The 15005-nt window shown below is 36.9% G+C and overlaps 1 protein-coding gene across 1 annotated transcript; it reads left to right on the top strand.

The window, feature by feature from the left end:
• The first annotated feature begins 989 nt into the window (after positions 1 to 989).
• Positions 990 to 1662, top strand: LOC121999394 (probable serine incorporator). The gene is made up of 2 exons (XM_042554081.1): positions 990 to 1242; positions 1379 to 1662. Exons 1-2 carry the CDS (start codon positions 1059 to 1061, stop codon positions 1660 to 1662), a joined length of 468 nt encoding a protein of 155 aa, XP_042410015.1. The 5' UTR covers positions 990 to 1058.
• The last annotated feature ends 13343 nt before the right edge of the window (positions 1663 to 15005 follow it).

Raw genomic sequence — 15005 nt, 5'->3', positions numbered from 1 at the left:
AAATTCCTTTAGTCACTCACCTTTGCGTAATTTTTTTTTTTTAAAAAATAACTTTTACAATGAATTTATAAGTTCATTGCAAATTTGCAACGAATCTTCAAGTTCGCTGCAAATATTTAATTAAAATCAGTGAAAAGACTCTGTGCAACAAATTTAATATTCATCGTAAATTTTGCGACAAGTTATGGATTCGTTGGAAAATCCCAACGAAAAATATTTTTGTCGCAAAGATTGTGACAAAAGTTTTATTCGTCACAGAATTTGCAATAAATATTTTTTCGCTAAATTGCAACAAAATTAGTGATCAATTAATTTTTGTTGAGAATCTGCGACGAGTAATTTTCGTTGCTAAATTCATTACTAATTTCCAATAATTTATTATTTTTTGGAAAATTTGTTAAAAAATTTATGATGAAAAAATATTCGTCACACATCATCGTTCCTAAAAAACTATTTTTTTAGTGTATGTATAGTAATTATAAAATCGTATCTATAATATTGATATATCTTAGAGAATAATGGAGTAATTATATACTTTTGACTTAAAAAAATAAATGAGAGTGTGCTTTCCGCGCGTGCCCGTAAAATTAAGACGGTTTACCAATGAAATTAATTAGATAACAAAAAGTCCTATACTTTTGAATGCTTGACCGACTCTAATATTTGACAATTTAGAAAACTAAACATAGGAGGGCTGATTCGAAAAAGTTATTCCTATCGATTACTCAAAAATGTGGAACCGCCACATCAGCGGCCCCCCTAGAGCCGGTCCCACGGATATGGAGGGAGGTAAATGTAGGTACACAGGTGGAAAGTGCATAGCGGAGACGTTAACCCCAGGCAGTGACATCCCGGGGATCGACCCCTGGACCTTTCAGCCACAGAACCATGCACTCCCCATCTGTGCTACGCCCTGGGGACTTCCTATCGATTACTCGATTACAAGAGGAAGGGAAAGAGACAAGCTTCCGCTCACCGTTTCGGTGCTCTAGGGTTTCCGGTTCGGGCTTCTTCCCTGTAGATTCGAAGAAGAAGAGGGTGAAATCGACGACGAAGTTATGTGGGCAGCTTCGTGCCTCGCCTCTTGTTGTGCGTCCTGCGCTTGCGAGGCATGCCGCTCGGTTGCCGGCAGCATCAGCCGCCGCTCCGCTCGCATCGCCTACTGCGGCCTCTTCGCCTTGTCCCTCGTCATCTCGTGGATCCTACGCGAGGTGGCCGCTCCTCTCATGGAGTCCCTCCCGTGTATAAATTTTTACCTTCTCTTCATTTTTACCAATTCGCAAGACGAATTCTACGTATTAAGCTACAATTTTGGTTGATCGTTCAAAATTTTATCGTTACCAGATTGGATCTAATTGACCCTTGGATGGTTTTGTAGGGATTAATCACTTCCAGAAGATGCCCAATAGGGAATGGTTTGAGACCAGCGCCGTGCTTCATGTCAGCTTGGGGAATTTCCTGTTTTTCACGATTCTAGCTGTTCTTATGATCGGTATAAAGAATCAGAAGGATCCGCGCGATCGTCTGCACCATGGTAGTTGGATGGCGAAGATTGTCTGCTGGTGTGTTGTGGTCTTTCTTATGTTCTTCGTCCCCAATGGCGTCGTCAGCTTCTTCGTCCCCAAAGGCTCAACCTTTGTGGGCTATGGTGTCATTGGGTAAACCAAAATACAAACCTAAACCAAAAATTTAAAATATAAATATTTTAAAATTCATCAAAAATTAGATTATCACCAAGTTAATTATACTATAAAAGAAATAGACATAAACTTAGAACTAAAAATTAAATTAAAGGTCAATAATTCAAGGGAGTCTCCAGAATAGCTGGCACCTCCAAATAATTTACCCGGTAGGGTAACCGAAACCAACCTACCCGGCAGGGTAATTAGGACTAAAATAAAAAGGGACAAAAGTTTAACTTGACTTACGGTACTGGTGAAGTTTTGGATGATAGTACGTTAGGGAAACTTAGTCTATGCATGTCTAAGAAGATATGACTTCGACCTGGTGCATTTGCCTAAGTGGAACTAGCCGAAGCTACCCCTTACGGATCCTAACTAGTTAGACCAAGGTTTTGTATTAAGTTCAGTGGATAAGACTATTTGAAAAACTTCAAAGGCATGGTTACTCTAATTATATCCAGGTGACTAACCATAGCCCAGAAGTTTATCTAGAGAATGTCTGTTTGTTACAACAAACATCCAAAGTTAAACCTGAATCTAACACAAAGTTAAACTAAACCCTAAAATTAAACATAATTCATCTCATAAAATTATAGGATTCCCTGATTGAAAATTTAAATTGTGTGAGATGACTAAGGATTAAATTTTAAAATTAAATTTAAAACTAAAATTTAATTTCAAATTAAAATTAAAATTAATTACAATTAAAAATAACTTTAAACGTAAAAAATATTTTTAAAATTAACTTTAACTTAAAAAATATCTTAAAAATTTATTTAAAAATTATTTTTAAAAATTCATTAAAAAATATTTTAAAAATCATTTAAAAATTCATTAAAAATTATTTTTAAAATCATATAAAAAAATTCTTCAAAAATTATTTAAAAATCATTTTAAAAAATTCTTTAAAAATTATTTTTAAAATTATTTTAAAAATATTTTAAAAATTCTTTAAAAAATTATTTAAAAAAAACATTTTAAAATCATTTTAAAAATTCTATAAAAAATATTTTAAAAATTATTTAAAAATCAATTTAAAATTCATTAAAAATTATTTAAAAATAATTTTAAAAAATTCTTTAAAAATTATTTTAAAATCATTTTAAAAAATTCTTTAAAAATTATCTTAAAAAATTATTTTAAAATAATTTTAAAAATTCTTTAAAAATTATTTTAAATATTATTTAAAAATCATATTAAAAATTATTTAAAAATCATTTTCAAAAAATTCTTTAAAAAATAATTTATACAAAAATCATTTTAAAAATCATTTTAAAAATTATTTAAAAAACATTTTAAAAATTCTTAAAAAATTATTTAAAAATTATTTTAAAAAATCATTTTAAAAACTATTTTAAAACTTCTTTAAAAATCATTATTAAAATTATTTTAAAAATTCTTTTAAAAATCCTTTAAAAATCATTTTAAAAATTATTTTAAAATTCTTTAAAAAACTCTTTTAAAAATTATTTTAAAAACTCTTTTAAAAAATTATTTTAAAAACTCTTTAAAAAATATTTTAAAAACTTTTTTAAAACTCTTTTAAAAATTATGTTAAAAACTTTTAAAAATCATTTTAAAAATTCTTTAAAAAATTATTTTTAAAAACGTTTAAAAATCATTTTAAAAATTCTTTAAAAAATTATTTTATAAAACTTTTAAAAATCATTTTAAAAAATTCTTTTAAAAATTATTTTAAAAAAAACTTTTAAATATCATTTTAAAAATTCTTTAAAAAAAATTATTTTAAAAACTTTTAAAAAACATTTTAAAAATTCTTTTAAAAATCTTTTTAAAAATTCTTTTAAAAATTATTTTAATAACTTTTAAAAACATTTAAAAAACTCTTTTAAAAATCATTTTAAAAGACTTTAAAGGTCATTGTAACTCTAAGACACTTAAGTAAATCAAAACTTAAACTTTAAACTTAAATTAACTTAAGTTACTTACCTAATCCTAATTAAGTATAACTTAAGTTACTTAATCAAAACTTAAAGATTAAGTAAATGAAAAACAAATTATAAATTATAACTATTAGTTTCAATCCATGGATATTAAGACAATTAATATGAAATTTAGATTATTTTATTAAGTATTAAATTATTAAATCAAGTAAAAATTAATCAATAATGGTTAACGAATTAATAAAATCTTATCTTATTTAACCTTAAACTAAAGTTTAAACGGCTGAATCTAAAATTAATTATTGATTAATCAAACTCAAATAAACAATTATACCAAGGATACAGAGATAATTATATAAATAATATAAGTGTTACTAGATTAGAAAAATGTGTTAGGGCTTTGAAATTTAACACACTCAAACCGTAGCATTATATTAAGGGAGAGTAATAAAATAAGAAAGAGTAATAAATTAAGGGAGATTAATAAATTAAAAGAGTATAAAATTCAGGGGGAGATTTATTTTTTACTTAAAATATTATCTCCTTAAGTGTTTTTCAAATTTCTCTTTAAAATCTTTTTAGAAAATTCTACCTCAATTTATTTTAAAAAAAAAATTACTTCAAAAATCTTATTTTTAGAAAATATTTTCAAAATCTTTATTTTAAATAATTGTGGAGGACTTAATTATTTTAAAATAAGTATTTGAAAAACATTTTTTTATTCTAAGTATGTTTCTTTTAAAAACTAAGTTGTTTTTTAAATTTTAAATGTGTTTACTTAGTTTTTTTTTCAAAATTAAAATCGAAAATTAAATTCTACAAACTAAGTTATGTAAACTAGATTTTACAAACTTAATTTTGCAAATAGCATTCTTTTTCTTGGTTTTGAAAATCAGAATTTACTTGCATTTTAAAATTTAATTTGAAAGTTGAACTCTACTCTATTTTTTTTAAAAAAATATATATACTTAGTTTTTGGAAAACAGCTTTTACTTAGTCTTGAAAATTTAAAATTTTTTTTCTGAGGTTAAAAAATAAAATTCTTTAAGTGAGAAAACTGAATGTTTTAAGTTTGCAAGCTATGATTTTGAAAATTCCTCTCTAAGTTATCTTTGAAAAAAATATTTTTCTCAGAATTAGATTTTTCCTGTTTTTTCCAGTCTACAAACTGGATTTTGGAAAATTAAGTTAATTTTGTAAAACTGCTATTTAGAAATTAACTCTTAAGGTTGAGAAATTATACTTTCCAATGTTATCTTTATAAATTAGCTATTTTTCAAAACTCGACTATTTTACCAAATTAGCTATTTTTCACAAAACTTAGCTATTGTGTTTCAAAACTTAGCCTTTAAATCTAATTTGACTTATTTTTGTTTTTATTGATACTTAGATTTAAAAATTGAATCTTTTCAAAGTATTTTCAGCTTGCAAACTTATTTTTTAAAGTTAGGTTAATTTTGTAAAACTTATTTTTCTAACTTAGTTATTTTTCAAACCTTAGCTATTTTGAAAAAGTTATTAAAAAATTAATCTCTCTAAGTTATCCTTCTTATAACTTAGCTATTTTGAAAAGGATCACATATACTATTTAAAGCAAATTTTTAATTATTTAACTCCCCCGAGTCTAAGTTATCTTTCTTATTAGTTTTAAAGTATTTATGACTATTTGATCAAGGTTTATGTTTGATGAATGTCAAAGGGGAGGGTTAGGTGGTTAAGTTAGTTGAACATCAAAAACTTAAACTCAAAAAGCTAACTTAAACCAAAATTAATTGTTTTTACTTACATATCGTTTTTCACTAACTTAACCAGGTTGTCATTCCATTAAAAAGGGGGAGATTGTTGGTGCGATTAGCATTAACGGTCTAACTAAGGTTTTGATGAATGACAAATTAGGTTAAGTTAGTTTTGTTGTTGATCTAACACTCTGATCGAGTGTGCAGGAGAAGTCTAGACAGGTCGACGGGCTAACCGGATGTCTGGCACGAAGCCCAACTAGGTCGACGGGCTGACCGGATAGCTGGCACGAAGTCCAAATGGGTCGACTGGCTGACTGGACATTTGGCACGAAGTCCAGACGGGTCGAAGGGCTGACCGGACGTCTGGCAGGTAAGTGAGGTAAGTCACTGGAGTGACTGTGAGGACGCGTTCCCAGGAAAGGAACTTAGGCGCCGATTCGACTTAGAGCCATTTTGGTACTCTAAGTCGAGATCTTGACTAGATTCTAGTCTCGGTAAGACGGAATCTAATTACTGTTGGAGCAATCTAGGTACCCTAGGTTTTGATGTTTGGGCAAAGGTTTAAGTTAGGTTTATTGTTGTATTTGATATGCATTGTGAGTGTGCAGGATACAGGTACAACAAGGAAAGTCCAAGGATGAGTCTTGGCGATGTAAGTCCAAGCATGTAGTCTTGGTAACGTAAGTCCAAGTGTGATCTTGGCAAAGGAGGAAAGTCCAAGGATGAGTCTTGGCGGTGTAAGTCCAAGCATGTGGTCTTGGCAACGTAAGTCCAAGTGTAACTTGGCAATGGATGAAGTCCCGGAGGCGCGACCTCTTGGCAAAGGAAGACCCGACAACAATGACAAGGCCGATGGAAGCTCCAGAAGGCAAGATGTGAAGGATGGGGAGGCATCCGAGGGACGCAAGGCTGATGGAGGAGGCTAGAAGGCTAGGTCTAGGTTGGTCGGGCGAGAATGAGTGCTGAGAGAATGTACTCGGGGTAAAATCCTAGAAGTAGAGTTTACTGTAGCAGTACTGTAGCGTACTGTAGCAGTCGACTGGTGCATTGTAGCTCGACTAGTAAAGAGTCGTTGGGTTGGCACCAGTCGACTGGTGCAAGGACCAGTCGACAGGTAACGGGCAAATCAGCTTACTGATATCTTCCAAGCTCTATAAGAAGGAGCTTGGGATGGCCGGCCAAGGTGACGAAATTGGACTTGGTTAAAGTCTAATTAGTAGTCTACTTGTGCTCAAGAGATCTTTGTGTGCCAAGAGGTCTTGGTTGAAGTTGTGGTGAGGTTTCTCCACCCACAAGGAGGTTGAGTTAGCCGGAGTTTGCCGGGGACTAATCCACCGACGGATTGAGGGATCGTCCACCTTACCGACACGTCGTGGAGTAGGAGCATGTTATCTCCGAACCACGTACACGCCTTATGTTAGGGTTTGTGTTTGGTTTGTTGTCTTCTTCCTTCTTGTTTTAGGTTAACTTCCACATTTGTTAGTTTGTTTTTGTATTCCGCTGTGCACTAACATTATAGGAAGTAAAGTTTTGGGTGAGACGTTATTCACCCCCCCTCTAGCGGGCGTCAAGGTCCCAACAAGTGGTATCAGAGCTAGGTGAGCTCTTGTTAGACTAATCGCCAAGAGAGCGGCTAGAGGAAGAAGATGGAGTCGGAGGGACCTCTCGGATGGGACATCCGAATCCCACCTCCATACGAGCGCGAGGACTTCGACTATTGGAGGAAGCGCATGGAGATGTGGTTCCAAATGAATTAGAACCAATGGATTGCGTTAGTGGAACCGTTTAAAGCTCCAACAGACAAGAAGGGAAAGCGTCTCCGACGTCGATATTGGACCGATGAGCAAAGGGAGCAATCGGAGACGGACAAGGAGGTAACTAGAATTTTAATTAATTTATTACCTCCTAATGCGATATTGAATGTAGGTGAATACGGGAATGCAAGTGACCTTTGGAAAAAGGTAATTGCGCTTCATGAGAGTCCTACACAAATCCAAGAAGAGGAGGAACCCAAGGAGAATGACTCATTGGTCCAAGAAGAGAAGGATCAATCGAATGTTGACACGAGCTCAACATCCGAGGAGGAGAAGGAAGATGAGGAGGTATCATCCACATCTTCAAGGGAGGAAGAAGTGGAACCGTCCACATCTTCAAGTGAAGAGGAAAAAGAGCAATCCAAAGAAAAGGTGATCTTGGAAGCTCAACCCTCCACCTCAACTACCAAGAAGAGCACAAAGGATCACGTCAAATGGTTTGAGTGTGGTAAGATGGGGCACTACAAGAGTAGGTGTCCTTCGCTCAAGAAGGTAAAGGAGGTAAACCCTAAACTCACTAAAGTTAATTTAGAAACTAATGTGAGTTGTAGGAAGAAGAATGAGAAGAAGCACATTAGGTGCTTTACATGTGGTGAGTGGAGTCACTACCACACAAAATGCCCAAGGAGAGGAGAGCTCAAGAAATTGGCGCACTTGAAGAAATGGGAAAAGAATAGGAGCACAAGTCAAGGGGGAGCTTCAAAGGTAAAAGGGAATGTAATCCCTATTTTGAAGTTTAATCCAATCTCCAATTCATATATTCTTGTTAGAAATAATGTAGATTATTTACCTAAGCATAATCATGAATTTAGGTATAATGATTGAAATAGGGTTAACATGGTAGATAACCCTAAGAAATCATACACTAAGGGTAGACCAAATAAGACCCAAACCACTTTGCCTAAGTGAAGGAAAGTGGGTGAAAACCTAAGCATTAATCCCAAGAAGGGGAGACACGTGCCTAGAAAGGGTAGGTCTAGGAATGTCCATGATGGACATGTTGATTCTAGGTTTAGAACCCTAGAATTGGAAAATCAAGCCTTGAAGACAAAGCTTGAGGAAATGGAGAAAGTCCTAGAGAGGTTCATTATTGGACCTAAAGGACTTGACATGTATTTGGATGGTCAAAGACCCAAAAATGTCAAATTAGGTCCCTCTAAGACCAAAAGGAGGTCAAGTGCTAAGGTAGCACATGACATTGATAAGGGAGAGTCATCCAAGGCCAATAAGAAGGAATATGCTAGGGTGACATATAATTATGGCAAGGATGGGATGTCCAAGGTTAAGGACAAGAAGAAATTAACCAAAGACAATGTGTCTAAGGTTAAGAAGGTGAGTTTTGTAGGCCAAGTGTCACCCGAGGTGCACCGAAGTGGCCTAGCCATAGTGGATGAGTCACAAAGGGAGGCGACTAAGGTTAAGATTCCTAAGGTTAGGAAGAGCCTTTGGGACCCATGGTAGATGGGTTATCAAATGTGCCAAGTGGTTAGGAGACGGACTTAAGTCTCTAACTTAGTGAGTTGGCACAATTGGGATGTGTTTCATGCATTGAAATGTGAATTGAGTTCATATTGCATGAAAATTAATTTTTGATGTATAGATGTCATATAAACCAATGCTAGGGATGCATTGTGGGTTGGTATGGGCAAATACATTAAGAGGAAGTCAAAACTAGGACTTTAGGTCAAGATTCAATTGAACCATTTAGCTAATTTTGGATTTTGTGTCAATCTTGAGATTGGTGATAGATACATTTTGTAATGTATTTTTCCCAAGTAGACAAAGGTACAATAGATCTCTCCACAAAATTTGGGAATTTTTGGAGGTCTAGGGAATTTCTGGTGCATTTATGAAGTTGGCCTTAAAAGGCTGATTTTTTCAGAAATATGGTGCCAGTCGACTGGTACAAATACCAATCGACTGGTAACAATGTTTTTGAGCACAGAATGTCTCTGTAAGCTTTTTTTTTATACCAGTCGACTGGTGCCGATACCAGTCAACTGGTAACAGTGTATTTCGAACACAGAAAGTTCTGTGAGTGGAAATCGAAGGGGGCAGTCGACTGATACCAGCCTAAAAGTGTTTTTCAACGTTGTTCTTGACCGTGTCAACTCGTTTAAATATATGAGATCCATGGGGGATAAATACATAAGTTTAAGGTTAATTTGGATGACATGTTTTCAACAATTGGGATATTGTTGGAGCTCTTTTTGATGTATGGCAAAGGGGGAAAAGTTTAGGTTTAAGTGGGAAACCGATACACCTTTGCAAGAAATCCTAGCTCGAGGGGGAGCTTAGGTGAAGGGGGAGCGATTGTTTAGGCAAAGGGGGAGAAGCTTACCTTTGCGGGAAATCCTAGCTCAAGGGAGAGCTTAGGTGAAGGGGGAGCTTAGGGATTTAGGTTCCATTATTTATACATGAGTTGATTTGCATATTTATTTGCATATGTATTGCATTTATGTTTCCCTAACTTAAACAGGTTGCCAAACATCAAAAAGAGGGAGATTGTTGGAGCAATCTAGGTACCCTAGGTTTTGATGTTTGGGCAAAGGTTTAAGTTAAGTTTATTGTTGTATTTGATATGCATTGTGAGTGCAGGATACAGGTACAACAAGGAAAGTCCAAGGATGAGTCTTGGCGGTGTAAGTCCAAGCATGTAGTCTTGGCAACGTAAGTCCAAGTGTGATCTTGGCAAAGGAGGAAAGTCCAAGGATGAGTCTTGGCGGTGTAAGTCCAAGCATGTGGTCTTGGCAACGTAAGTCCAAGTATAACTTGGCAATGGATGAAGTCCCGGAGGCGCGACCTCTTGGCAAAGGAAGACCCAACAACAATGACAAGGCCGATGGAAGCTCCAGAAGGCAAGATGTGAAGGATGGGGAGGCATTCGAGGGACGCAAGGCTAATGGAGGAGGCTAGAAGGCTAGGTCTAGGTTGGTCGGGCGAGAACGAGTGCTGAGCGAATGTACTCGGGGTAAAATCCTAGAAGTAGGGTTTACTGTAGCGTTACTGTAGCAGTCGACTGCTGGTTTCATCAGTCGACTGGTGCACTGTAGCTCGACTAGTAAAGAGCCGTTGAGAGAACCGTTGGGCTGGCACCAGTCGACTGGTGCAAGGACCAGTCGACTGGTAATGGGCAAATCAGCTTACTGATTTCTTCCAAGCTCTATAAGAAGGAGCTTGGGATGGCCGACCAAGGTGACGAAATTGGACTTGGTTAAAGTCTAATTAGTAGTCTACTTGTGCTCAAGAGACCTTTGTGTACCAAGAGGTCTTGGTTGAAGTTGTGGTGAGGTTTCTCCACCCACAAGGAGGTTGAGCTAGCCGGAGTTTGCCGGGGACTAATCCACCGACGGATTAAGGGATTGTCCACCTTACGGACACGCCGTGGAGTAGGAGCAAGTTATCTCCAAACCACGTACACGCCTTGTGTTAGGGTTTGTGTTTGGTTTGTTGTCTTCTTCCTTCTTGTTTTAGGTTAACTTTCGCATTTGTTAGTTTGTTTTTGTATTCCGCTGTGCACTAACATTATAGGAAGTAAAGTTTTGGGTGAGACGCTATTCACCCCCCTTCTAGCGGGCGTCAAGGTCCCAACAATTACTACTTTTTATCTATTCTATCTATTCTGTTTTAACTCTGTTTTGCAGGAGACTAACATTTTTGTGCAGGTTAGAACTGACCAGGATCGGTCGACCGAACACTTGGATTGGTCGACCGAACCTCCAAAGCAGCAGATCAGATTTCCAGGAGGCGGACCGGGTTCGGCCAGGGGATCGGTCAACCGGATCTTGGGTTCGGTCGACCAAACCAAGGATAATCGTCGGCTGGATCAGGCCGGATGGACCGGATCAGAGCAGCTGATCGGTCGACCGAACCGATGATCGGTCGACCGAACCGTGGATAGGCTTTGACCAGAGCGAAGCGGAGCGAGCGCATCAGATGAGGTGAAGATCGTCTGATCGGTCGACTGAAACGAGGATCGGTCGATCGATCCGCTTCGGGTCAAAGTTGATCCCGAACTTCGAGGTTCTGGATCAGTGCTGCAGAGCCTATAAAAGGGAGCCTCGGGGAGCAGTCTCAACAATAATTCGAACAGAAGATCTTGTGCTCCTGTACGCTGCTTCGAAGTCTTCAACTGCGCTCTGCTACTCCGACATCCGACATCTAATTTCTTCATCTTTGTATTGTCGGTATACTTGTTCTTCATTTAATACTTGTACTCTCAAATTGTAATCATTTTACGGATTGATAGTGATTGCCCACCGAAAGTGGTCAACGACCACGGGCCTTGGAGTAGGAGTCGACCCAGGCTCCGAACAAAGTAAAAAGCTTGGTGTCTCTATCTTCTCTATTTTTCCTTGTTTCATTTTCCGCTGTGCTTAACTCTTCTCGAAAGGTTTTAAAACGCTATTCCCCCCCCTCCCTCTAGCGTAAAATTTGATCCAACACTTGCAACTAAGGAATACTTGGCTTCTAAGCCGTCAGTCGTAATTGCTTCCCGATTTACACTGATGATCGGTGGAAAACTTTCAGGGAGCCGAGCCGATCATCCCAGGCTTGACGTAATCCAATCCAGTTAATCATTTTTGGCCTCATGGTTATGGTGTAACGGTAAGAGCGCTCAGTTGTCTCCCAGGCACCCACAATTCTCAGCTATGACAGATTTTTTTCTCCAAATAAAATTTGCAACTAAAGAATATTAGACTTTTGAATTACCCATTATAAATGTTTCTTAATCGACGTTGATATCTAGTGAAAAACTTTTATGCTATAAATCCGTCATCTAATTAATTATTTTTTTTAAAAGTACAGTTGGACCACAATAATATAGGATTTCATCAAATACACAAACGTTGATTTTTATTAAAAAATATATTTAAAATGTATTAAAAAAATTAAAATCAGAGTGGTGCAATTTTGTTTTTTTTTTCAATATGCTAATTAGAAAAAAAATATATATATATATATATATATATATATATATATATATATATATATATATATATATATATATATATATATATATATATATATATATATATATATATATATATATATATATAGATAGATAGAATTATTATGCTACGGATTATTTACTACGGACTGCTTTCGTGGACATGCCATGTCAGTTTTTTTTTTAATTTTCTATTTGCATTTTTTTCCCTTGTTTCCTCTCGCCGAAACCACTATTCGTGTGCCAATCGTGCCAGCGGCAATCGTGCCAGCCTCGCCGTCAGCCACCCGCCCACAGCCCACCCGCCCACTGCCGGTCGGATCGCATCCAGAATCCCGACGACAATACGGTTGAAATCCAGCCGTGATCGCGGTCGCTAGTGTGGCGGTCGGATCGAGCCAGATTTTGACCAGATTCCGGTTGCAATCTGATCGTGAACCGATCAGGGTCTGACAGTGATCGGATTCCGGCCATGATCGCATCAGATTCTGGCCGCAATTAAGCCGGATCGCAACTGGAATCCAACGCGATCGAGCTCGATTGCGGCCAGAATCCATGCCGCAATCCCCCACCATGACAGCCTCGCTGCACGCCACCTGTCGGTCGCCTACCCACCGTGCCGCCCACCCACCATGCCAGCCTTGTCGCCCGCCCACCGTGCCTAACTCGCCGGAATCCATTAGCGATTGCGGTTGGAATCCATGTCGCGATCCCCCTAAGGGTTCACCTTCCCCCCATGCTACAGCATTAGGGTGGGTCCAGGCGGCCAGAGGCCGTCGACGGTGGACAGGAGGTGGGCGGTGGGGCGAGTGGCTGGTGGGCGAAGCTGTGCGGTGAGTTTTGGTGAGAACAAATTATTTCAGCGAGAACGAAGGAAAAGAGAAAAAGTTACATTTAAAAAATTAAAAAGAAAATGACATGGCAAGGTCCATAGCAATCCGTAGAAAATAGTCTGTAGAATAATAATTCTCTCTCTCTTTCTCTCTCTCTCTATATATATATATATATAGAGTAGTGATCTCCTGCGCGCTCGCACAGTGCGCGACTGTGCGCGCGCGCAAGAGATTGCTCGGTTTTTTTTTTTTTTTTGATTTTTTTAATATTTTAAATTTAAAAAATCAATTAAAAAATTTAACATTTCCTTATATAAATTTTTAATACCTTAATATATCCCCTTAACATATTACAATACTCAATAAATGCTTAAATTAATTTTATTTTAATTTTTTTTTAAAAAACCAAACACTATAACTTAATTGGGAAGCCTAAACCCCAAAGGTAAAATCTAAAAAAAAAAATAACTTTAACACTATAACCGAAGCCTGAACCCTTGAAATAAACTCTTAAAAAGATATTTTATTTTTAATTTTTTTCAATTATTTTTTAATTCATAAATTAAAAAATTAATAAAAAAATTAAAACAGTTGTTATCCAGCGCGGCGCGCACAGTCGTGCACTGTGACGTCGCGCAGGATAACAAATATATATATATATATATATATATATATATATATATATATATATATATATATATATATATATATATATATAATCAATATATATAATGGGGGCAGAGAATCAAAGGCAATTTTTTTCTATCTTTCTAGGTTTTCGATTTCTTAATATATATATATATATAAATGTTCTCCTGAGGTACATTTTTTACGGTTTGGTACGGTAGAAGTGATTTGGCATTCCACGTCAAAGTCAAAAAAAAAAAAAACGCGGCATCATCTCTCTTCTCGTCTTCTTCGCCGACCTCGCCAAACGGCCACTGCCGACCTTCAACTGGATGCCCGGCCACCGTCAGTCGGATTGCGGCCGGATTTCGGCCAGATGGCTGCCGGAATCCGGCCGTTTCATGGCCAAATCTGCCGCGACGCTAGCAGACGCAACGCTGCCGATTCTGGCCGCGATTCGGCCGGAATCCGGTCGCGATCCGGCCGAAATCCTATCACAACCGTACGCGACCGGATTCCGGCCGGATCGCGACCGAATTTCGACGGGATCGCGACCGGATTCCGGCCGGATCGCGGCCAGAATCGGCAGCATTGTGTCTGCTAGCGTCGCGGCAGATTTGGCCATGAAACGGCCGGATTCTGGCCGCCATCCGGTCGGAATCCGGTTGTGATCCGGCCGAGGGGTGATCCGCCAGCGTCAAACGCCGATCAACGGCAAACGCCGGGAGAAGCGGAGAGATCGCGGCGCAAACAGTGATTTTTTCTTTTTTTCTTTTTTTTTGCTTACGTGGCGCATCCAGCTCATCATAACTGCACCAAACCGCAGGCGAACAAAATCGTATATATATATATATAGAGGATTGATATGCTGCGCGCCTGCAAAGTGCACGACTGTGCGCGACTTGCCTTCCTGATCGGTCACCAGCCCGATCAGGAAACCTCCTGATTGGTCTCTGGATCGATCAGGGAACCTCCTGATCGGTCTGTAGACCGATCAGAAAATGATCGGTTCCCTGATCGGTCTCTGGACCGATCAGGAGATTCCCTGATTGGTCCAGAGACCGATCAGGAGGTTCAGGAAGACAAGTCGCGCACAGTCGCGCACTGGGCAGGCACGCAGCATATCAATCTTGTATATATATATATATATATATATATATATATATATATATATATAATTTTAACTGTCTCTTGATGCCTGTATATATATAATTTTAACTGTCTCTTGATGCCTGTCCCATCAATATAGGAGATAAATATAGATAGAATTAATCCTTTTCTGCGTTTTATTTTCTTCTTCTTTTTTATCTATTTTTCCTTCTTTTTTTATCTTTTAATTAATGTTTTAAAAAATAAAAAAATATAATTAAAGCAATTTTAATAAAACTTTATTTATATTTTTAATATACTAAAAAAAAGGAAAATAGAAAAAAAATTTTAAAAAAACAACAATAA

This window comes from Zingiber officinale, chromosome 7A (assembly GCF_018446385.1).
Source record: "Zingiber officinale cultivar Zhangliang chromosome 7A, Zo_v1.1, whole genome shotgun sequence".
Classification (NCBI taxonomy): domain Eukaryota; kingdom Viridiplantae; phylum Streptophyta; class Magnoliopsida; order Zingiberales; family Zingiberaceae; genus Zingiber; species Zingiber officinale.
The sequence above is the reverse complement of the archived record's forward strand: the minus strand, read 5'-3'. Positions and strand labels throughout refer to the sequence as shown.

What these genes read in the sequence shown, in the direction of transcription:
- LOC121999394 (XM_042554081.1), top strand. Translation starts at nt 1,059, where the DNA reads ATGTGGGCAGCTTCGTGCCTCGCCTCTTGTTGTGCGTCCTGCGCTTGC. An exon ending in TCTCATGGAGTCCCTCCCGT is followed by an intron (nt 1,243 to 1,378) that starts GTATAAATTTTT and finishes ATGGTTTTGTAG; the next exon opens with GGATTAATCACTTCCAGAAG.